This window comes from Littorina saxatilis, linkage group LG17, assembly GCF_037325665.1.
Source record: "Littorina saxatilis isolate snail1 linkage group LG17, US_GU_Lsax_2.0, whole genome shotgun sequence".
NCBI classification, from domain to species: domain Eukaryota; kingdom Metazoa; phylum Mollusca; class Gastropoda; order Littorinimorpha; family Littorinidae; genus Littorina; species Littorina saxatilis.
Window position 1 is genome coordinate 65093194 of NC_090261.1, and position 24372 is coordinate 65117565.

At 41.7% G+C, this 24372-nt stretch overlaps 1 protein-coding gene across 1 annotated transcript in view; it reads right to left on the reverse strand.

The window, feature by feature from the left end:
- The window catches only part of LOC138953368 (uncharacterized), a 186672-nt gene extending 162835 nt beyond the window's left edge, over window positions 1-23837 (reverse strand). Inside the window, exons 1-2 of the mRNA XM_070325167.1 lie at window positions 23661-23837; window positions 22463-22532 (exon numbers count right to left, since the gene is read on the reverse strand). Coding sequence (XP_070181268.1) covers window positions 22463-22532; window positions 23661-23707 — 117 coding nt within the window. The 5' untranslated portion in view covers window positions 23708-23837. The remainder of the gene's footprint in view (window positions 1-22462; window positions 22533-23660) is intronic.
- Between the last annotated feature and the right edge of the window lie 535 nt (window positions 23838-24372).

The window sequence follows — 24372 nt, forward strand, 5'->3', positions numbered from 1 at the left end:
GAGTGCTGTTGCGTCCAAAGAATTGAGTATTTCAGTAATTATGTCGACTGGTGATAAACACACATACAAACACGCGCACGCATTAACAAATCATAGAGAAACAAGCAAACAATTCGCAGAACAAACGTATATTAATGTGTGTGCATGCGTGAACGCGTGCATTCGTTTGCTTGACTAACTGACAATGTCAATCACGCTTTTAGAAGAGAACCGCTGATTTCAACGTGGTATGGCTTTTACGCGGTCTTATGAGCCTTCTGTAAGACGGGCAGCGTTCGGCCTGTAACAAAACAGACCATCCAATAAACACCAGCGAAGATTTCATTGACGCGGCGGTCAAGTGTTTTGAGTGAAGTGGGCGGAGCGTTGGGTTTATCACATGACCATTTGGGCCAATGGATGAATGTATTTAGTATGTGCGCTACTTTACTGGCGGACCACGAAGCTCGAAGAAGGTGTCAACTTGATTTCTTCATGCAATAAATCGTTGGCAGAAAAAAATGTTGCCCTTGGTGGAACGGGAGCCGCTCAGAAGAGGCGTGATAGAACTTGTGCGCGGTTCATGCATACACAACAATCATTTTTCTTTCAAGGTTTTATTTAACACTATGTGTTCGTAAAAACCGTTGCTCAACAACAAAAATAAATTAATTAATATTTTTCATCCTATACATGCCGCTACAGAAGCACACAGGGAGAGGTAGACGCGGCGAGTCGTGTCGTCTGTGAGGTAACGATCGTGTCAAATCATAGTATCTGTTAACGACGCGCCGAACCAAGGTCAGGGGGTGGAGACAGGGGTAAAGAAGAAAAAATATGTGTATTCAGATTCATTCTTCTTTCAGTTGATCAGCTTACTTGACTTCTATTTCCCGAAAGTTTTTTTTGTTTTGTGCGCAAAATTATCGATTGTTGTCGTTGTGGTATAGTTGGTTGTCGATATTTTTTCTTCTCAACATCACTGGCTTGATTTGTTTAATGATATATGTAGCAGGCAGCACACGTCTGTTTCAGAAATCGTTTGAACGTCTGAATTCTGTTATGATACAACAATATAGATGATATACAACTTTTACATGAGAGAAGAAAGTCAAACATTATCTACCTAGAACATGTTGTCTTGTTAAGTTAGCATGCGTATTTTGTGTTCTATGCTATTCCTACTCATGCAGATGTCGAGTGCATTTGAGGTAGAAAAATAACAACAACCGGCAGTTTTGTCGCGACATTTCTCGCAATAATGTTTTGGTAAAGTTTACTTCCTCGTCCGGATTTTCATATGTAATTTTCCATGATGTTCGACCTGCAGCCGACTGCGAATTACTCTTAAATGTTTTGAAAGTTGCAACGCAAGTAAGCGTTTCTATCTTTCCATGAACTTTTGTTGTTGTAGTATATCATTATGACATATCTGGGCCCCGGCCGAGATTCGAACCCGCGACCCTAGGATCACAAGTCCACAACCTGAGCTACCCGGGCTCCCTTGAAGCCAATCGGTGTGTTTGAATCTTTAGTCCGATCGTGCAATCAAACCTGTCCAATGAAAGCTTGTCCACCACTTTGTCTATAACGACCACACGAAATATATATATATATATATTTTTTAACATATTGTAAAGTTTTGACTAAATGTTTTAACTTAGATGGGGAATCGTGACTAGGGTTGTGGTGTAGGGCCTACGTAGTACGTGTCTGTGGGTCTGTGGGTCTGTGTGTATGTATGTGTAGAGCCATTCAGAGAAAACTACTGGACTACTGGAGGATACGTTTCTTTGATGACGTAATATCTGGCATTTTGTACAAGTTTTGGTGGCACTGTCACACCCTCATTTTTGGATTCATTTGATTAAAATTCTGTAAAAATAACTTTCGACAAAATCCGGACAACAGGATTGCATTTCAGGATTAAAGCTTGCAAATTATTTTTTGAGTTTGGCCATTAAAAGTCAGAAAATTGTATTTAAAAATAAAATGTGATGAATCGATCCAAAAAGATGTAATCTTATTCTTGATCATTTTCTGATTCCATAAACAAATCTATGTGTATCGATTGAACACTGGATTTCCCTTCTTTGAGCTATGTGACGTCAGAGGCCGACAAAACGTCTGTTTAGGCGGCCAGCCGAGACTACAAAATAGTGCATGTTTGTGTGCGTTCAATCATAAAAACTACAAGAAATTCTACCCAGATACATAAATTTTATTTGTATTTTTTTACCAAAATATGACAATTTACACATATCTCGACAGTCGTTCACCTCGACCGCTAGCGCGGTCTCGGAGGAACACTGACTGTTTCGATCTGTGTAAAATGTCCTATTTTGGTCAAAAATACATACAACGTTTAATGTCCTGTTTGGATTAAAACAAGCTCGAAAAAAAATTAATATACAATAGAAAAAGCACAATTTCATAAGAAGCGCTTTACACTACTGCGCTATACTGGCTTTCTGTGGCGTGAACGCGATAGCGGTCGCCGTCAGGTATGAAATCGACACAGGTATTGAGTTTTGTCTTCGTATTGTCTTTCATAATGTGAGTTCGAAGGGTTGACTGAATGTATTAATTTCGTCTACGCGACATGTTTTAAGATATTGCTTACTTGTCAACTGCGATCACATGTCTAAACGGACTGCGGCTGCCAGTTTCGGCCCAAACTAACGTTCACAACCTGTCTTTCACAACCTTTAAAATCATGTTTGTTTTAAATTTATTTTTTTAATTACATTGTACTATCTCTACATCACCAATACATAAAATTCATACACTACCATCTCGCTATACCGACTGCTAAACGTATCAGACGGACGGGACGGCTCTCAGTTAGCCGAATGCAATCACGTTGTCTTCTGCGCTTGAGTGCACCCCATACACACCTCTTGACATACTCTTGACATACTCTTGAAAGCGATAAGACACCACCCGAGTAGCCAACGGCGGCTTTCTTTAATTGCGATAACAACTCGGGTAGACAGTTTCAAACTGTCGTTAAAGACAGGTCCAACTACACTTACTTTTAAGATGTTACATTATGGAGGTCAAAATGGCCAATTTTCTGTAGTTTTTTTTGGAACAATCTATCCTGTTATTGTATTAAAAAAAGAAGCTTTAATTTTTCGGCACTATATTTGATTATGGTGGACTCAGTGGAACTCATTCTGATAAGCATCGCTCCACGGCTATTGCCAGTTGTCTCTCTGACCGGACGCTACAGTCCTACGCGAATCTATATATAAAAAAAAAGAATACAGAGTTATCTCCCATATGTTTTTCGCGAGCACTGATCTAAATTTGAGATCAGTGTTCGCGAGACGAAAATGATTGCAGATTGGCCGACTTCGACAGTGATCTCCGTTCTGTTCTTCACAGTTATGATAAAGACATCGTTCTAAGGTCAAAACAAGTCGAAATTTTGGGACTGCTGCCGGAAGGAGACCGTAATATATGGTTTCATCTCTGTCAACTGGTTACAGAAAAAATCGTCTGCTCCAGTGAGCGCCGAAACCAAACGGTTGATTATCACGTGACACTTTTGTCATATTTAGAATTGTTTGCACAGTAAATACAGCCGCGAAAAATAGCTCGCTTGAAACTGTCTTACATTTCAATTCCTTCGTAATTTTAAAATGACAAAACACCATGAAAAATCATTATCGACGATCGCGAATCTGCTTATATCAATAATACATTACAAAAAGCTCTAAATATGCACACACACACACACACAAATCGGTTTCCTTGCCAGACAAGGAATCTCAAGGCATCCTGTCAGGGAGAGAATGACCTGAACTCCTTTTGACCTGAGTTCAAGATGAGTGGAACTGTCCTAACATTCTCAGAGAATTATTTTCAAAGTTTATGTTTGTTTTAAACATTAATATGTGAAAACAGAATTAAGGTAGGTGATCAGCGATGCTGTCAAAACTACTCACATTACGTCATATATGGCTGGTTTTTAGTGTTGATATTTTTGTTTCGAGCGACAGATTGACTGATTTGTTTCATATCGCTTAACCGGTATTTATTGTGGGTTTTTTTTAAACATTTTTTATTAGGTGTTTTTTGTGTTTGTTGTTGTTGTTGTTGTTGTAAGCACGCTGCTGGATTACACACACACACACATACACACACGGCTGAGTCTGCAGGTGACCCGTCTGCAGTTTTACTAGATATTGCTCGTCGTCGGCGTGTGCTCTTTCAGTAGATATTTTTGTCTTTCTTTGCATCCACATTGTGACACAGTGAAGCCGTCCACGCTGGGTGGTGGGGGTGGTTTGGACTCGATAGATAAAATATTACGATTTTTAGCATAAAGAAAACAAATCCGAATTTTTGAGCGATGGGACAATAAAATAATGAAAAGAATTAAATAAATCTAATTGATCCCTTGACTTTGGGGTAGCGCAACTCTGTTGCTACTAGCTTTCTTCTGGGAGAATGCGACCCGAATTTCCCAGCGACGGGAAAATACATTAATGACAAAAACATCTTATAGATCCCTTGACTTCGGGGTATCGCGACTTTGTTGCTGCTAGCTTTTCTCTGCGAGGAAGCGCCCGAATTTCCCAGCGATGGGACAATAAAGTAATGAGAGAAAAAAAATCTAATATATCCCTTGACTTTGGGGTAGTGCGACTCGGTTGCTGATAGCTTTTCACTGGGAGGAAGCGACCCGAATTTCCCAGCGAATAGACAATAAAGTAATGAAAAACAACAATCTAATATATCCCTTGACTTTGAGGTAGCGTGTCTCTGTTGCTGCTAGCTTTCCACAGGGAGGAAACGCCCCGAATTTCCCAGTGATTGGACAATGAAGTAAAGAAGAAAAAACATCTGATAGATCCCCTGATTTGGAGGAAGCGCGACTTTGTTCCTGCTAGCCTTCCATTGGGGGGAATTGACCCGAATATCCCAGCGATGGGACAAAAAAGTTATGAAATAAGAATCAAAACATTTAATAGATCCCTTGACTTAATTTGGAGATGACAAGAAAATATCGGGCGTATTTACGTGATTTGTAAATCGCGGGGCGATTGTTTTACATTTTTACGAATCACGGGTTAACACGCTCGCATATTACGTCTTCTATGCTATTCCTTCTGATTCTTTCTTTATTTGGTGTTTAACGTCGTTTTCAACCACGAAGGTTATATCGCGACGGGATTCCTTCTGATGCAGGTGTCGATCGCATTTACGATCAAAAACAGGAGTTTTTGCGTCAATTACTAAGGGCATTATGCCAAAAAGCGCTGTATGTCAGCAAGGACTTGTTAGTTTGCTTTGAAACTTTCCGAATATTTTGCCTACATACTACATGTAAGCTACTACGGGTAGTACATAGACAAATTGAACGAAATGACATAGGAATTAATGCCTTAATTTGGGTGCGTAATTTGTCGCAATAATTTGTTGCCGAAGGATTTTAATAGATATGCGCGGAGCGGAATGTATATGGCCTTTCTGATTCCTTATTAAAAACATTTAATAGATCCCTTGACTTTGGAGATGACAAGAAAATATCCGGCGCATTTACGTGATTTGTAAATCGCGGGGCGATTGTTTTACATTTTTACAAATCACGGATTCACACGCTCGCATATTTTGTGTTCTATGCTATTCCTTCTGATGCAGGTGTCGATCGTATGTGCGGTCAAAAACGGGAGTTTTTTGCGTTAATTACGAGGGGCATTATGCGAAAAAGCGCTGTATGTCAGCAAGGACTTGTTAGTTTGCTTTGAAACTTTCCGACTATTTTGACTACATACTACATGTACTACGGGTAGTAGCATAGACAAATTGAACAAAATGACATGGGAATTAATGCCTTAATTCGGGTGCGTAATTTGTCGCAATACTTTGTTGGTGAAGTTTGTTTAATTCAACTGGTAAAAGTAGCACAAATGGTAAACATTATTTAGTGTGTGTTATTCATGTGTTATTTTTGTAAAAGAGTAATTCATTCAGTGTTCACAACAGGTGTTTTAAAAATGTGTTTAAAAGTGGAATGTTTACAGTATATACAACAACTTATTCGGAACGATAACCTCGATAAGATCAAACGAATTATGTATTGTTTGCTTGTCATGTGGGTAATCCTTACACGTAACAAACAACAAACAAACCACAAGGTAGTCCACATCGTATGGCCCAGAGAGGTAATAAAAGCTCGGAAAAAATCAGACACTCAGCGAGCTACTTCTGTTCTCCGACAGGGCCTATTTCTCCCACATGAAAGTTAGCTGCAACAGAGTCGCGCTACCCCAAAGTCAAGGAATATATTAGATTTTTCTCTCTCATTACTTTATTGTCCCATCCCAAGGTAGTCCACATCTTATGGCCCAGAGAGGTAATAAAATCTCGGGGAAAAAAATCAGACAGTCAGCGAGCTACTTCTGTTCCCTGACATATGGCCCATCATGGCCTATTGCCTATTTTCGCGGATAGGTGTGATATTGTGAGAGACGGACTGAATGACACTTGACTTAAAGTGTGAAGCGACTAGAACACCAAAAGCGTTTCTGCTTCAAGACAGGCCTTCGCACTAAGGCTGTGTCTGTGACGAGCTGGAAACATAAGTTAAATCAAAGCGTGAAATGTGTTCGATGTATTTTTGATTTCTTCAACATTAATTTTGTTTAAATTGCAGTTTCGGTATAAGCGTGGTCCCTCTTATATACTGATAATGGTAATAGTAATCATAAACAAGTCGCGTAAGGCGAAAATACAATATTTAGTCAAGTAGCTGTCGAACTCACAGAATGAAACTAAACGCAATGCCATTTTTCAGCAAGACCGTATACTCGTAGCATCGTCAGTCCACCGCTCATGGCAAAGGCAGTGAAATTGACAAGAAGAGCGGGGTAGTAGTTGCGCTAAGAAGGATAGCACGCTTTTCTGTACCTCTCTTTGTTTTAACTTTCTGAGCGTGTTTTTAATCCAAACATATCATATCTATATGTTTTTGGAATCAGGAACCGACAAGGAATAAGATGAACGTGTTTTAAAATTGATTTGGACAATTTAATTTTGATAATAATTGTTATATATTTATTTTTCAGAGCTTGTTTTTAATCCGAATATAACATATTTATATGTTTTTGGAATCAGCAAATGATGGAAAATAAGATGAACGTTAATTTGGATCGTTTTATACATTTTTTTTTTTTTTTTACAATTTTCCGATTTTTAATGACCAAAGTCATTAATTAATTTTTAAGCCACCAAGCTGAAATGCAATACCGAAGTCCGGGCTTCGTCGAAGATTACTTGACCAAAATGTCAACCAATTTGGTTGAAAAATGAGGGCGTGACAGTGCCGCCTCAACTTTCACAAAAAGCCGGATATGACGTCATCAAAGACATTTATCAAAAAAATGAAAAAAACGTTCGGGGATTTCATACCCAGGAACTCTCATGTCAAATTTCATAAAGATCGGTCCAGTAGTTTAGTCTGAATCGCTCTACACACACACACACATGCACACACGCACATACACCACGACCCTCGTTTCGATTCCCCCTCGATGTTAAAATATTTAGTCAAAACTTGACTAAATATAAAAAGATAAAACAATAATAAAGTTTTTTATGTATTGCAAATCCTGACATGGTTCTGGGCGTTTCACAAAATTAATGTGTTAACAAAATTACAAAGCAATGTACATAATGAACATTTTAAAACAAAACCATTTTCTCCCTATAAAAATCAACTAGTACTGTGGCATCAGCATTAACAGGGAAAACAAATCTGAAAATTATTAAAAGCACAATCACCTACAAGATGCACATTATAATACATTATTTATCCAGAATCTATCATAATATTGATTGTTTGTTATTATGTGTTTGCGGCTGTCAGTTTCGGTCAAACTAACGTTCACAACCTGTCTTTCACAACCTTTAAACTCATGTTTGTTTTGAATTTATTTTTTTTAATGACATTGTACTATCTCTACATCACCAATAAATAAAATTCATACACTACCATCTCGTTATACCGACTGCTAAACGTACCAGGCGGGCGGGACGGCTCTGAGTTAGCCGAATGCAATCACGTTGTCTTCTGCGCTTGAGCGCACCCCATACACACCTCTTGACATACTCTTGAAAGCGATAAGACACCACCCGAGTAGCCAACGGCGGCTTTCTTTAATTGCGATAACAACTCGTTTCAAACTGTCGTTAAAGACAGGTCCAACTACACTTACTTGTAAGATGTTACATTATGGAGGTCAAAATGGCCAATTTTCTGTAGTTTTCGGGGGAGAAATCTATCCTGTTACTGTATTAAAAAAGAAGCTTACATTTGTCAGCACATTATTTTATTTTAGTACCAGTTCAGTGCCTCATATGGCTTTTTGACCAATCAGGACGGATTCTAGGTGACCCTCTAAATGTTATAACGTTCAAGCAGGGACCCTTTTTGTTTATCAAGCAAAACATTGACAAGACAAAGTACAAATTTAAATCAACAATACCAACGTGATTTATTCTAAAGAATGACACTTCAAATGCTGCGAGATAATACTCTCTTTATCTAACAAAAAAGTACAGAAAAGCTAGTTTTGTCGGTGGGTGCTTCACGGAATAGCAAAGCACCGCCCATCCTCTGAGTGTGCAATGCCGACCCGCTCACTTGGAATCTAAATGATCAAAGTTCGAAAAAATCTAGTGAAATTGCGTCACTCGCTTTACGTCAAATGTATCTTTACAGCATTTCCCATCGTCTGGAGTCGGTTCTAAATATCTCTCTCTCTCTCTCTCTCTCTCTCTCTCTCTCTCTCTCTCTCTCTCTCTCTCTCTCTCTCTCTCTCTCTCTCTCTCTCTCTCTCTCTCTCTCTCTCACTCTTTCTCTCTCACTCTCTCCTTTTCTCTCCTCTCTCTCTCTCTCTCCCCCTCTCTCTCTCTCCCTCTCTCCCTCTCTCTCCCCCTCTCTCTTTTTCTCTCTCTCCCCTCTCTCTCACTATTCTCTTTCTTTCTCTCTTTCTATCATCATCATCATCATCATCATCATCATCATCATCATCATCATCATCATCATCATCATCATCATCATCATCATCATCATCATTTTTCTTTTCTTTTCTTGCTCCTCTTACAGTATCACGGTAAATGTTCCCAAATAGATCCTAGTTACCTCAGAGGACGTTAATCCCCAAAGTCAGCCAGTCAGTCAGTCATTAAAGGCAAAAGCGAGGTAACGCACAACTGGGTCCGACCAGTAAAGCCGTCGCTGCCTGTGTGACAACCACCATAAAAATCTACCACAGCGGGAAACTTTCAAGTTAAGTATTTTCAACCATCATGTGCCCGCATTAATCGAATGGATCAAAACTTTGAAACCTGCGCGCATATTCTAAGCCGACTAACACATAATTGTTAAGGACATCATAAAATGGTTCTCGGTGAAAACTTGACCGAGGGCCATTTTACGACGTCCTTGACTCGAGTGTGTGACGTATACTCTTCTGCTCTGCTTCTTGGGCAAGGTAAAGAACACCGAAAATATTTCAATGCCGTTCTCGAGCTACGCTGACTTTTACAAAGGGTACAGCTGACACGGCTTACGTAATCTGGTTTCCTGGTCATTTGTGTGAAAAATCTGTCCGACAAAGAAGAAGAAGAAGAAGTGCACGCAGAGAGAGAGAGATAGAGAGAGAGAGAGAGAGAGAGAGAGAGAGAGAGAGAGAGAGAGAGACAGACAGACAGACAGACAGACAGACAGACAGACAGACAGACAGACAGACAGACAGACAGACAGACTTTCCGCACTCGTTAAAATGTCAGTCGATACTGGAATGAATGTTGAAACATTGTAAACCTAAAAAAAAAAAAAAAATATTAAAATTAAACATTCATACGAGTTACTATCTGTGACAAGAACGCATAAGAAGTATAGCAACTAAATATTAATCCGCTTACCCATTGCTCCTCTTCGCACCTCGGCCTGTGAGTCGTCCTTTTCCTGAGTACTTGCACACAAGTTTTGCGTATGCATACTTCAGTTCGTCTGGAAAGGGCTGTTTTGAATTCTTGTTCGCAAGTTGAACAGCACGACTGTATTTGACCACGTACACCAAATCGTTCTTTCTGGAAAAGTCTGCCAGCCGTTCAGTAAGATCATTCCAACTTCTGAATGTTTTCCCCAACTGTCATTTGTGCCATTTCTCAGCGATTGATCAACGGTGTGGTTATTATGGATGTAGTAAGTGTCGAATTGTGAGAATGCACAGTTCTGTCCGCCAAGTGGTTTTAAACACTGCGCGTATTTGCACCAAGTAATAACGTGTCACATCAAAATAGTTCTTTACCTGTCAGATAGTTTAGCGCCAAAAACATGAACCAATGATAGCCCATGGATTAGTAAGTCATATGATGTTGGGGCGGGGCCAATGAACTAATGTCAACACAGTAAGTATCAACCAATGTTTGGCTCCGCCCCCACATCACGTGGAATGGGTGGCCGAGTGGTAACGCACTTGCGCTCGGAAGCGAGAGCTTGCGAATTCGACCCTGGGTCAGGGCGTTAGCAATTTTCTCCCCCCTTTCCTAACCTAGGTGGTGGGTTCAAGTGCTAGTCTTTTGGATGAGACGAAAAACCGAGGTCCCTTCGTGTACACTACATTGGGGTGTGCACGTTAAAGATCCCACGATTGACAAAAGGGTCTTTCCTGGCAAAATTGTATAGGCATAGATAAAACAATGTCCACCAAAATACCCGTGTGACTTGGAATAATAGGCCGTGAAAAGTAGGATATGCGCCGAAATGGCTGCGATCTGCTGGTCGATGTGAATGCATGATGTATTGTGTAAAAAATTCCATCTCACACGGCATAAATAGATTCCTGCGCCTTGAGTCCGAGTCTGGAGATACGCGCGCGATAGAAGACTTCATATATATAATCACGTGACCCATAAACCCATCGCCTGTAATTAGATCATACTATTACCGCTTCAGTTCTGAGACATCCTGCTTGCTGGCGCGCGCGCAGAGAAAAAAATTCCCTCTTTATCTTCGCTTCTGATGCTCATCCTATTGTTGTTGGCACTCGGGTTTGTTTGTTTGTTTGCTTAACGCCCAGCCGACCACGAAGGGCCATATCAGGGCGGTGCTGCTTTTGACATATAACGTGCGCCACACACAAGACAGAAGTCGCAGCACAGGCTTCATGTCTCACCCAGTCACATTATTCTGACACCTGACCAACCAGTCCTAGCACTAACCCCATAATGCCAGACGCCAGGCGGAGCAGCCACTAGATTGCCAATTTTAAAGTCTTAGGTATGACCCGGCCGGGGTTCGAACCCACGACCTCCCGATCACGGGGCGGACGCCTTACCACGAGGATTGGAACTCGGGTAACAGGGAGCGAAGGGCAGTGCCCCACCTAGTGATCGAGTGCCACAACCCAGACTTTTCCCTTAATATATACATAGGTTTTAAACTCCTGCTTCCGGATTATACAAAACACATTAAAACATGTATTAAACAATGGCGACTGGACGTGAGAGGGAACAATAAAGAGACCAAAAAGCAATGTACTCACGTTAAAATGACGAACACGGAACGAATAACAGCGACGTTTCGACCTAAGGGTCTTCTTCAGGCACAAAAACACAAAAATACACACACAAAAAAGAAGAAGAAAGACGATAGAACAAATGAAGAGAAGAATAACTGACAAAACAACTGCACTGCACAAACCAACAAATGACAAAGACACAACACTTCGAATTAACCTAAAATAAATCTCATAACAAAATAATTGTGATCATTTTTTTTTTACAGGAATGTATATGTTTCTGTGTTTGTTTTTGTTTTAATACAAAAAACCCGTGATCAAATAATCAGAACTCTTTCAAAATACTCTGAATAAAATATATTAAATGCAATAACTTTTGGTTTTTTTTAATTCAAATAAATGTTTTAGTTTGACTGCATTTGAATAGAAACTGAATTCTGATGAAAGCAGTTACTGTAAAGTCATTTGAAGTCACATGATAAAAATCACATGGTTTAGTTGAGCAGACCACAAAGTGCAGAGCTAAAATATGTGTATGAATCTGTGTGAAAATCCAGTCCGTTTGTCCACAGGGATGCTAGGAAGCAGTCAAATGGGGTCGCTCAATCTGCTCAAATCCAGTCAAATGGGGTCGCACGGGCCGACAAATGGGGACGTCCCCGTTTGTCGGAAGCGTCCCCATTTGACTGCTCTCCAGTGACAATCGTCCCCATTTGTCGGTAAAACCACCTACACACACACACACACACACACACACACACACATACACCACGACCCTCGTCTCGATTCCCCCTCTATGTTAAAATTTTTTGTCAAAACTTGACTAAATGTAAAAAGGAACTGCCAAAGTTTGATGGAATCACATGTCACCAGGCAGCTATCGGCTGCTGTGTAGATTTCACACAACTTTTACAGTCACTCGAAACACTGCAGCGTGTACTGAACGGACCGGTATTCTTCCCGCAACGGCATCTGTCTCCCACTGCTTCGGCAGCACCCCCCAAAATTTTTTTTTATATTAAATGAATAAAAATAAAAACGCACCAGAGTTCTGTGCAAGCAAAGGCCGGTCGTGTTGATTTCATTTAGTTTCTGTTTTCTACAAAACTAATAGGCGAGTTCTCTTCCAACTCCTTAGCAGACATTAACTTTGCTGTCTTGAATTATAATCCGAAAGTGAAAAGTAAAGCTCATTCAATTGTAATGTACGAGTGCGCACATGTATGCACCTCTCAGCTTGACTACAACTAAGCACAAGGTTGAATCGCCGAAGCACGGAAAACTAAGCTTTTTATCTCAATCTGGGTCAAGCCAAAGATCGTATATGTTTATAACGCACAGTGTTTCTTTTAAAGCTAAGATGCAGAATAAACATCTTTAGAGCACTTTATTAACCTGATGGATTGAAGTTGACTGGGACTTTTCTATACATCTTTGAGTTTAGTTGAGCTGAGTTTAGTTGACCTGCCGCGAACCTTTCGACAAAGAACGAGGGAACAAACTGATGCTAGAGTATGCAGACGCAGCAATGAATTCTCTCAGCAGAACTACCACATTCATGTGGCTGTGGCCTGCATGGTATTGCCAGGAGAAAGACTGATGCCTGGCATACCTCGTGTGCCATGTTGCATCACCGCTACTTACGACCTGTGTACATAGAGCTCTACGCAAGGTGCTACCGCTCTTTGTATTCAGTTCAGGCGCGATCGCGGCAGACTCCCTTATTTTTAAGGGAGGGAGAACTTGAGCTCCTGTCAGTCACTCCAGTACACGCGTTCGGAATGCAAGATATGCGTGTGCTCGATACGGTTAATTAAACACTTCCCTCGGCCTATGGGAACTTGACTCAGAGCCGAAGTCGCAGATCCTTTGCCCAGTCCATAAAACAAGAGGCACATACAATACGCGCACTTGACTTGACTTGGCACAGAGATATAGAATAGAATATTCTATATCTCTTTGGGTAGAAGAGACGAAATAGGTGAACAAGAATAATCAGATATGTAATAGTTTTACTGCATTTTAACAAACATTTAGTGTTAATGCTGCTACATTTAAATTAAAGCCATGGGTTTTTTTAAGGTGTGACGTCATTTTCTGTTTTTGTTTTTGTTTTTCTATCCGGGGTTGTAAGAATTTACATGACAAATACAGAAATGTGATCATGCAGGCGAGTTGCAATGATACAGGCAACACAGATTCCAGGCAGTTCGAGTTCATCATTGTCTGCTGTTGGTCTTTGAGCAGTCGCTGTTATTCAGAATAGTCCGGCGCCTGTGGGTGGACATGAATTGCGAAAGCTGTTCCGAGAAGGGTTTACAAATATTTATCAATTTTAAAAGGAATATAAAAAGGAAAAACATCAATCTATATACAAGTAAAGGCTGTAGTTATCTGTCTGTCGTGAAAAATGTCAATGCATTCAATGTTTTTCTTACACACTGGGTGTAAATCTTTCTTTCTTTATTTGGTGTTTAACGTCGTTTTCAACCGCTCACCTCCCACGTGCAAAACGCAGTGATATGCACACGCCAGAATAGCGCGGTAGTGTATTGTGCTAAGCAGGAAAGCGCGCTTTTCTGTATTCTTGTTAACTTTCTGAGCTTGTTTTGAATACAACCTATCATATCTATACGTTTTTGGAATCAGGAAACGATAAAGAATAAGATAAGATCATTTTTGGATCGATTTCTTAAATTTTAATCGTAAGACTAATTAATCTATTTTCGTTAATTGTGATCACATTTTAAGAGTAAACATGACATATGTATGTATTTTTAGATTCAGAATGTCATGAAGAATACGATGCAATCAATTTTAAATCTGTTTGCGAAAAATCGATTTTAATGACAACTTTAATGAGCAAACTCATTAATTAATTTGTAAGCCTCCAAGCTGAAATGCAATACCAAAGTCCGGGCGTCGTCGAAGATTACTTGACCAAAATTTCAACCAATTTGGTTTAAAAATGAGAGCGTGACAGTGCCGCCTCAACTTTTACGAAAAGCCGGATATGACGAAGAGCGGTTTAGTAGTTGCGCTGAGAAGGATAGCACGCTTTTCTGTACCTCTCTTCGTTTTAACTTTCTGAGCGTGTTTTTAATCCAAACATATCATATCTATATGTTTTTGGAATCAGGAACCGACAGGGAATAAGATGAAAGTGTTTTTAAATTGATTTCGGAAATTTAATTTTGATAATAATTTTTATATTTTTAATTTTCAGAGCTTGTTTTTAATCCAAATATAACATATTTATATGTTTTGGGAATCAGACAATGATGAAGAATAAGATAAACGTAAATTTGGATCGTTTTATAAATTTTTATTTTTTTTTACAATTTTCAGATTTTTAATGACCAAAGTCATTAATTAATTTTTAAGCCACCAAGCTGAAATGCAATACCGAAGTCCGGGCTTCGTCGAAGATTACTTGACCAAAATGTCAACCAATTTGGTTTAAAAATGAGAGCGTGACAGTGCCGCCTCAACTTTCACGAAAAGCCGGATATGACGTCATAAAAGACATTTATCAAAAAAATGAAAAATATGTCTGGGGATATCATACTCAGGAGCTCTCATGTCAAATTTCATTAAATCGGTCCAGTAGTTTAGTCTGAATCGCTCTACACACACACACACAGACACACACAGACACACACAGACACACACAGACACACACACACACACACACACACACACACACACACACACACACCACGACCCTCGTCTCGATTCCCCCCTCTACGTTAAAACATTTAGTCAAAACTTGACTAAATGTAAAAACGGGTCTGGTTTGAGCAGTGACACAGGGAAATCTGTACATCAAACCTCTGCAGCATAGAGAAATTCTCTCCAGAGTCTTCGGAGTTGTCAGCGTTTGGAAACTTGATAGTCTGCTACCGACGGGGGGAAAGTTCTTGACCTGCAGCATGGCAGGTCAAAATAACACACTGGGACCGAAGCGGCGGTGGAGCTTAATTGATACCGACATGGTTACTGCACAAACGGCCAGCTAAGCCACACCTCCTTTTGGCGCGTGCTGTGACTGCGCCTAGACTGTATTTGGTGATAGGCTACCTCTACTTCATGAAACCTGCCCCAGGTGCTGAGCCCTGCAGTTTGCAGTCTGCTGTGTGCAGCAACAAATGTAATGCACATTGCGGTGCACTGACAGTACGCCCTATAAATACCCGGCGTTGCCAGATGTTTGGAAGCATGTTCAGGGTATCGGGTGTGACCCGAAGAAAGAAGTATCGACACCCGGCGTGATAGGACGTGAAAATGCCACAGCAGCATTTCAGGAGCATTCACTGCAGGTTTTGTATCTTCAGAACTGTCGGTTCTATTCAATATCGCAGACTTTGAGAACAGATACAAGGTCAAGGGCATTCAGTACGCGTTGTGTTTCTACACACTTTGCCGTGAAAAGACACTCTCAACAAAAAGCAACACACTGCACATAAATGTTTGAAGTTTTTGTCGGCAAACCCTAAGTTACTTTTCATGCTCACATTGGCGTACACTGGCGCGCCTGGCATGCGTGCGTTTACACACGTACCGAGTCCCTGTCTTGTCTATCTGTCCCTCTCTCGCTCTGTCTCTCTCTGACTCTGTCTCTGTCTCTCTCTCTCTCTCTCTCTCTCTCTCTCTCTCTCTCTCTCTCTCTCTCTCTCTCTCTCTGACTTTGTCTCTGTCTCTGTCTCTGTCTCTCTCTCTCTCTCTCTCTCTCTCTCTCTCTCTCTCTCTCTCTCTCTCTCTCTCTCTCTCTCTCTCCCTCTCTTTCTTGTCTCAGTGACGCACGCATGCATTCACGAATGCACAGACACACACACACACACATATATACACACACACACACACCTACACACACACTTGGCCTCATAGTATCTTGTACATCATAACAACATCAACAAATATTGCTATTTCATATGTTACGTAGATTTCCATTGGTCAATTGGGCAAAACTGAGCTCAGTGCAAAAGTGATATCGACGACGATATCAGTTTTGATATCGACGACCTCTTTATTGCTTCCCCACTTCAAAAACAAAAACACCTAAATTTAAAAACAAACAAATATATATGAAAATGTAATGATCCCAGAATTTAGTTGAGCAAGTGACTAAAGACTTTTTGAAAGAAAAGACATTTTGAAATACTGAAAAGTACAAGAAAAGAGTGAACAAAAAGAAATAATAATCAGAGGGAGGGATATGGAACAGCCAAAACTGAGACAAATACTTTTGTAATTTCTTTACAGTAAATACAAAATGTCCAGAGAATTAGCAATATATCTAACATTGACTGACTGTGTGATGATATCTTCTGCTATTGGTCTGTTTCGACAGTGATATCAAAATCTCGACCTCCGGTCTCGATTTTGATATCACTGTCTCAACAGACCATAGCAGAAGATATCATCACACAGTCCGTCAATATTGGGTAATATTGCTATTTCATATGTTACGTGGATTTCCATTGGTCAATTGGGCAAAACTGAGCTCAGTGCAAAAGTGATATCGACGACATTTCCGTCGATATCAGTTTTGATATCGACGACCTCTTTATTGCTTCCCCACTTCAAAAACAAAAACACCTAAATTTAAAAACAAACAAATATATATGAAAATGTAATTATCCCAGAATTTAGTTGAGCAAGTGACTAGAGACTTTTTGAAAGAAAAGACATTTAAAAAAAACCTGAAAAGTACAAGAAAAGAGTAAACAAAAAGGAATAATAATCAGAGGGAGGGATATGGAACAGCCAAAACTGAGACAAATACTTTTGTAATTTCTTTACAGTAAATACAAAATGTCCAGAGAATTAGCAATATATCTAACATTGACTGACTGTGTGATGATATCTTCTGCTATTGGTCTGTTTCGACAGTGATATCAAAATCTCGACCTCCGGTCTCGATTTTGATATCACTGTCTCAACAGACCATAGCAGAAGATATCATCACACAGTCCGTCAATATTGGGTACTGTCGGCCTCTGTGTCTACTGTCACGGTCGGTACATCAGTCGTGGTCTTGGCTAACCCAGTCAGACCGAGGTTGTGCGGAATGAGATACAATCACACGTGCACCCCGAGACATTCCCACCGGTCACTCGTGCTCCTTTGGCTTGGAATGCACAATTCACAGGTAGTGAGTAAGTGAGCCGTTACCAGGGGACCAGAACTTCTAACAAGACAGTAAGTGCAGTGGTTTACAACATCAAAGAGAGAGAGAAACAGACAGGCAGACAGCTAGACAGCTAGACAGACAGACAGACAGAGACAGAGAGAGAGTGAGATAGAGACAGTAGGCAGAAACAGACAGAATCATTTAATTATGAGCAGTCATCTCTGCTAACGCAGACAAACACGGGTTGCTGTGGAATGAGATACAATCACACACGTGCACCCCGAGAAATTCCCACGGGCTGCTCGTGCTTCTTGCCTTGGAATGCTCACAGGTAGAAAGTGACTGACTGTGCCAATAACAACCAACCAGCAATGAAACAAGACAAAAAGTCGTCGTCTACAACAAGACAGAGAGGACAGAAGAAAACAACAGAAAGAAGTTAATAGATTAAATGGACTGACTCCCCTCCAAAAATTTCACCGAAGACCCAAAACCCGTCAGAAAAGACGGATTTCAACTGGTGCTAAAAAACGAAGCCGGCATACATGGAAAAATACCTTACGCTCAGGTGATAAGAAAGCCTACTTGCACAGACAGCAGGGGGGGGGGGGGGGGGGCGGGCGGAGAATAAACGAAGAAGCGTATGTTGCAGCAAGGAAGTTGAGGTGGCCGTGGGGATTGAGCGTATAACTCTCAGCAGTGCAGGTGTTATCAAGTTTCTCCTAAACTCTCTCAGCAGTGCAGGTGTTATCAAGTTTCTCCTAAACTCTCTCAGCAGTGCAGGTGTTATCAAGTTTCTCCTAAACTCTCTCAGCAGTGCAGGTGTTATCAAGTTTCTCCTAAACACTCTCAGCAGTGCAGGTGTTATCAAGTTTCTCCTAAACACTCTCAGCAGTGCAGGTGTTATCAAGTTTCTCCTAAACTCTCTCAGCAGTGCAGGTGTTATCAAGTTTCTCCTAAACACTCTCAGCAGTGCAGGTGTTATCAAGTTTCTCCTAAACTCTCTCAGCAGTGCAGGTGTTATCAAGTTTCTCCTAAACTCTCTCAGCAGTGCAGGTGTTATCAAGTTTCTCCTAAACTCTCTCAGCAGTGCAGGTGTTATCAAGTTTCTCCTAAACTCTCTCAGCAGTGCAGGTGTTATCAAGTTTCTCCTAAACACTCTCAGCAGTGCAGGTGTTATCAAGTTTCTCCTAAACACTCTCAGCAGTGCAGGTGTTATCACGTTTCTCCTAAACTCTCTCAGCAGTGCAGGTGTTATCAAGTTTCTCCTAAACTCTCTCAGCAGTGCAGGTGTTATCAAGTTTCTCCTAAACTCTCTCAGCAGTGCAGGTGTTATCAAGTTTCTCCTAAACTCTCTCAACAGTGCAGGTGTTATCAAGTTTCTCCTCAACTCTCTCAGCAGTGCAGGTGTTATCAAGTTTCTCCAAAACTCTCTCAGCAGTGCAGGTGTTATCAAGTTTCTCCTAAACTCTCTCAACAGTGCAGGTGTTATCAAGTTTCTCCTAAACTCTCTCAACAGTGCAGGTGTTATCACGTTTCTCCTAAACTCTCTCAGCAGTGCAGGTGTTATCAAGTTTCTCCTAAACTCTCTCAACAGTGCAGGTGTTATCAAGTTTCTCCTAAACTCTCTCAACAGTGCAGGTGTTATCAAGTTTCTCCTAAACTCTCTCAGCAGTGCAGGTGTTATCAAGTTTCTCCTAAACTCTCTCAGCAGTGCAGGTGTCAAGTTTCTCCTCAACTCTCTCAGCAGTGCAGGTGTTATCAAGTTTCTCCTCAAGTCTCTCAACATGTCTGTGAATGTTGCGGTTTGAAGGCCGACTGAAAACACAGCGTATGCAGGTAGAGAGAGGCCAGGAAATGGTGAGAGTGAGAATGATGCCAGACAGCAGCACGAGTGTCGGTGAAGAGACCCTGGCATCATGGGGGTACCTGCCTTCCGCTCTCAGCACGTGCTGACAGCTACCTTGCATTCGCTGACACCCTCCCTCCCGACCCCTTCCTCTCCATTTCCCTTTTAAAGGTAAAAATAGTTCCATAACCATAGCAAAACGTTAGAGATCACAACCACTCTCGGGTCAGCTTTATGAGGGAGGTGCCCATTTCCTGTCCCTTCCTTTTACGTCCAGTGAGATTTTATTTTTTATTTTATTTTTTTTAGTGTTTTATGATGTAAAATCTCAAACTTTCAATCGACGGCAGGCTTTTCCCACAGCTAGGACATTACGCTCGAAGTTGTTAAACTGTATTGCACGCTGTTAGTGTCTGACTGTCAAGATGTTCTCAGTTTCAAGATACCAGTGTAGGAACTTGCAAGACCATGAGTACAGCATAATAAAGAAGAGTTGAGCTGAAAATATACACGCGCGCGCGCACTCACACACACACACACACACACACACACACACATGCAAACACGCGCATTCTCTGTTTATCTGTCTGTTTATCTATGATCTCTGTCTCTCTCTCTGTCTCTCTGTCTCTCTCTCTGTCAGTCTCTCTCTGTGTCTGTATATGTCTGTCTGTCTGTCTCTCTCTCTCTCTGTCTCTGAATAAAGTTCATTTCATTCTCTCTCTCTCTCTCTCTCTCTCTCTCTCTCTCTCTCTCTCTCTCTCTCTCTCTCTCTCTCTCTCTCTCTCTTTCTCTCTCTCTCTCAGCTTTGCACTGACCACTGTCCACATAGTGATTAGTCTACTAATTACTTCTCCATACTAACAGTAACAGGTCGACTAGTGTAGCACCTGACCCATTGTATACCGTGTAGCACCCACGCAAGATAAACCTGTCAGTGCGACTTCTTCAGGGCATGCACTCGTAGCTACTCGAACATGATGTACGCCGATGATTATCATAACATCTTAAAATGAACAAGGTCCCTTAATGCAATCTGAAGCAGCAGGCAATGAACAGGCGTGTTCTTTTAACGATTATACGAGGTGCTCCACCAAACTCAGGCAGTTCTATCATAAGCTGAATTCAGCGAAGACGTCTTCAGGCAGGGAGAGTGCGCGGATCCATGACTAAGTTCAGTTCAAGTGTTCAAAGCTTTGGTTGTCCTTTCTGTTCTATCACGTCCATTCAGTTATGGTCTTGACGAATGTGAAAGCAATAGAAAACTTCCATGGCGTCTTATACTGACAGCTACAACAGTGAACAAATCCGGCTGAAAAAGTTCTATAGGTCTAACTCTAAGCTATCCAAACTGCTCTTCCCGCAGTAGGAGGTAGCTCCGATAGCTGAACTGGCCAAGAATCGTTGCTTAGAACTTGTTTGAGCGTTTGCACTGTTCACACGGGCAGTGATTTTGGTTTGACTTGGCGCCGACTGAAATCGCTTCAAAGTTGGGGGAACGTTGGTAGAAAGTGTGCCGTGTGACCGGATTAGTCGGGTGGCGGCGTGGCGGGCCGGTGGTATCGGGTATTATAGGTGGTTGATCCTGATCCTGATTGTACTCTTCCCTTTATTAGGCGACTGTGCACTCGTATAGATAACGGCAAGGAGTAGAACAGCCGTGGTGCATTAGGCGACTGTGCACTCGTATAGATAACAGCAAGGAGTAGAACAGCCGTGGTGCATTAGGCGACTGTGCACTCGTATAGATAACAGCAAGGAGTAGAACAGCCGTGGTGCATTAGGCGACTGTGCACTCGTATAGATAACAGCAAGGAGTAGAACAGCCGTGGTGCATTAGGCGACTGTGCACTCGTATAGATAACAGAAAGGAGTAGAACAGCCGTGGTGCATTAGGCGACTGTGCACTCGTATAGATAACAGCAAGGAGTAGAACAGCCGTGGTGCATTAGGCGACTGTGCACTCGTATAGATAACAGCAAGGAGTAGAACAGCCGTGGTGCATTAGGCGACTGTGCACTCGTATAGATAACAGCAAGGAGTAGAACAGCCGTGGTGCATTAGGCGACTGTGCACTCGTATAGATAACAGCAAGGAGTAGAACAGCCGTGGTGCATTAGGCGACTGTGCACTCGTATAGATAACAGCAAGGAGTAGAACAGCCGTGGTGCATTTGCATTATATTTGCTTATGTCTTTATTTTTCGTGCTCGTGAATAAAATTGGGTTCATTCACTGCCCTTCAATACTTGGTTTTTGTAGTTGTTTATTTCGACTCAAAGGCAGTCACACCAAATGCTGGCTAACCGTAGCCATCCTGAACCGTAGCATGAAAACCTCATTATCACAGACAGTAGTTTTGTCACTTGCTAGAACAATGCTGTCACAGTTGTTCGCAAAAAAACAGATGGCAGTCACATTGAGCACGTTGCCATTCAGCCTATCACAGGCATTGCTCTTAGTCTTACGATGACAGGTTTGCTTCAAGATAAAGAACTTTGCAGGAATTGTACAAGAGTCCGGGCGGGGATGTAGCTCAGTCGGTAGCGCGCTGGATTTGTATCCAGTTGGCCGCTGTCAGCGTGAGTTCGTCCCCACGTTCGGCGAGAGATTTATTTCTCAGAGTCAACTTTGTGTGCAGACTCTCCTCGGTGTCCGAACACCCCCGTGTGTACACGCAAGCACAAGACCAAGTGCGCACGAAAAAGATCCTGTAATCCATGTCAGAGTTCGGTGGGTTATAGAAACACGAAAATACCCAGCATGCTTCCTCCGAAAACGGCGTATGGCTGCCTAAATGGCGGGGTAAAAAACGGTCATACACGTAAAATTCCACTCGTGCAAAAAACCAAGTGTACGTGGGAGTTTCAGCCCACGAACGCAGAAAAAGAAGAAGAAGAAGTACAAGAGTCCACACACACACACACACACACACACACACACACACAGTGTAGCATACCTTGACATTAGTGATGCTGATACTGTTGCCGTGTGTATCGATGATGTTCCGTGCTCCTGTATCCAGCTCCCTGTATGCAACACACACAACACAACTATATCATCCTGGTTTTATGCAACACCCACGTATCTGGTTGAAAAATAGTCTTGATAAATTTAAATGAAATCTCAGAATAAAAATAATTCATTTTTGTCTTTAAAAATGGTGGGGGGGGAGGTGACAACCACTTATCAGTTTTTATTGTCAAGTGGAATTTATTACAGTGATTGCCAATGAAGGACGGCATTACATGCCATCACTTTCTGACTGCATGATCACTTTCGCGTTTGTTCTTACAATACATGTGCATTTGAATATATATAAAAAATATATATATTTGCTAATGTGCATCACTTTATTCAGGCCTGAAAGTGGCGAGTATTTTGAGTAGAAACATGTTACTTGCGAGTAGAAATGTTCATCTACTCGCCAAATGCGAGTAAAGTTGCTGAAACAAATTGTTGGTTTGGCTAGTACAATTTGCTCTCTGGCTAGTAAGTTTTCAGAATCACTAGCCAAAGGCGAGTACGCCATTTGCTGGACTTTCAGCGCTGTTATCGTATTATTTTTTTACCGTCTGTCTGTGTCTGTTTGTCGGTGTGTGTGTGTGTGTGTGTGTGTGTGTGTGTGCAGTGTGTGTGTGTGTGTGTGTGCAGTGTGTGTGTGTGTGTGTGTGTGTGTGTGTGTGCAGTGTGTGTGTGTCTCAGTGTCTGTCTGTCTGTCTTTATCTGTGTCAGTTTTAGCCGCCGCATAAGAACGAATGGAATCACAACTCTGCCACCTAATTATCTAGTGTTCATTTCAGATGCAGCATTAGACAAAGAAATGAGCTGAGAGAGAGCGGCAGAGAAGGAACTTTAGCAACTCTGCACCGCCTGGTTTGAACAGCTCGTGAGGATCAAATTAATGTCAAATGATCACCACACGCCGAGAACAGAGGAGCAGCGGGAAAACGAACGGGGAAAACCTGGGTCCTACAACACACATGCATCGTAGGCCTGCTTCAGGGATGCTGAACTCTCGAACAAAGAAAATGACAAAGCAGTGAGAAGACTTTGGGTCTGGCAGACATGCAGAAAAAGAACCAGAAGCACCGATCGGAACAGAGCGATCAGCTGCAGTTTGTTTGGCCAAACTTTCAAAAAACTTTGTACATTACCTGCCACTTAGTGGGCGCACGCGCACGGCCACTCGTATATTGGCCATCACAAGGGGGTGGGGGTGTCACCCGTTATCACACAGTGCCATCAGTAAATCCATCGCCAAATGGTATCCAACGACAAAGAAAGAAAAAATCCTGACACGGTTTCACACTGCACACAACACACACGCGGTTACACACACCACCACACTCTGTGCTGATAGGCTTCGCTCGACTCGGGACTGTGTGTACGCCTCTTTCAGCGGGCGAGCTTGACTGGGGTGTTGAATGTTCGCTGCAATCTCTGCGGCACAACTGAGGTTTCGAGGCAAAGCGGCGGCTCGCAAGTCATTAGTCTTTTTATTGTTTGACCATGTAGACCCATGTACATACAAGGTTTAGGGTTGGACCGGGTCGCAATGGACACTCGGTGAGAGGCAGAAAAAGTTTACCGAGTTTCAGAGTAGTGACTGGTGCTAGACTCTTGGACTACAGGCGCTGGAAAATTCAGAGCCGCTTACGGCCAGACCGTGATCTGACGGCGCACTAGCTGTAACTTTGGAGAAAAAAATACTGCACTGAGCTACTCATACTGAATTTCTACAGTATTTTGTTTATTTATTTATTTTCTAACAGTTTACACGCGCCTGTGAAGTCATCATGATCGATGGTGTGACCCGCGACAGATCATCATCAGTGTCGTCTTCAGTTGGAATGATCGTTGACGTTG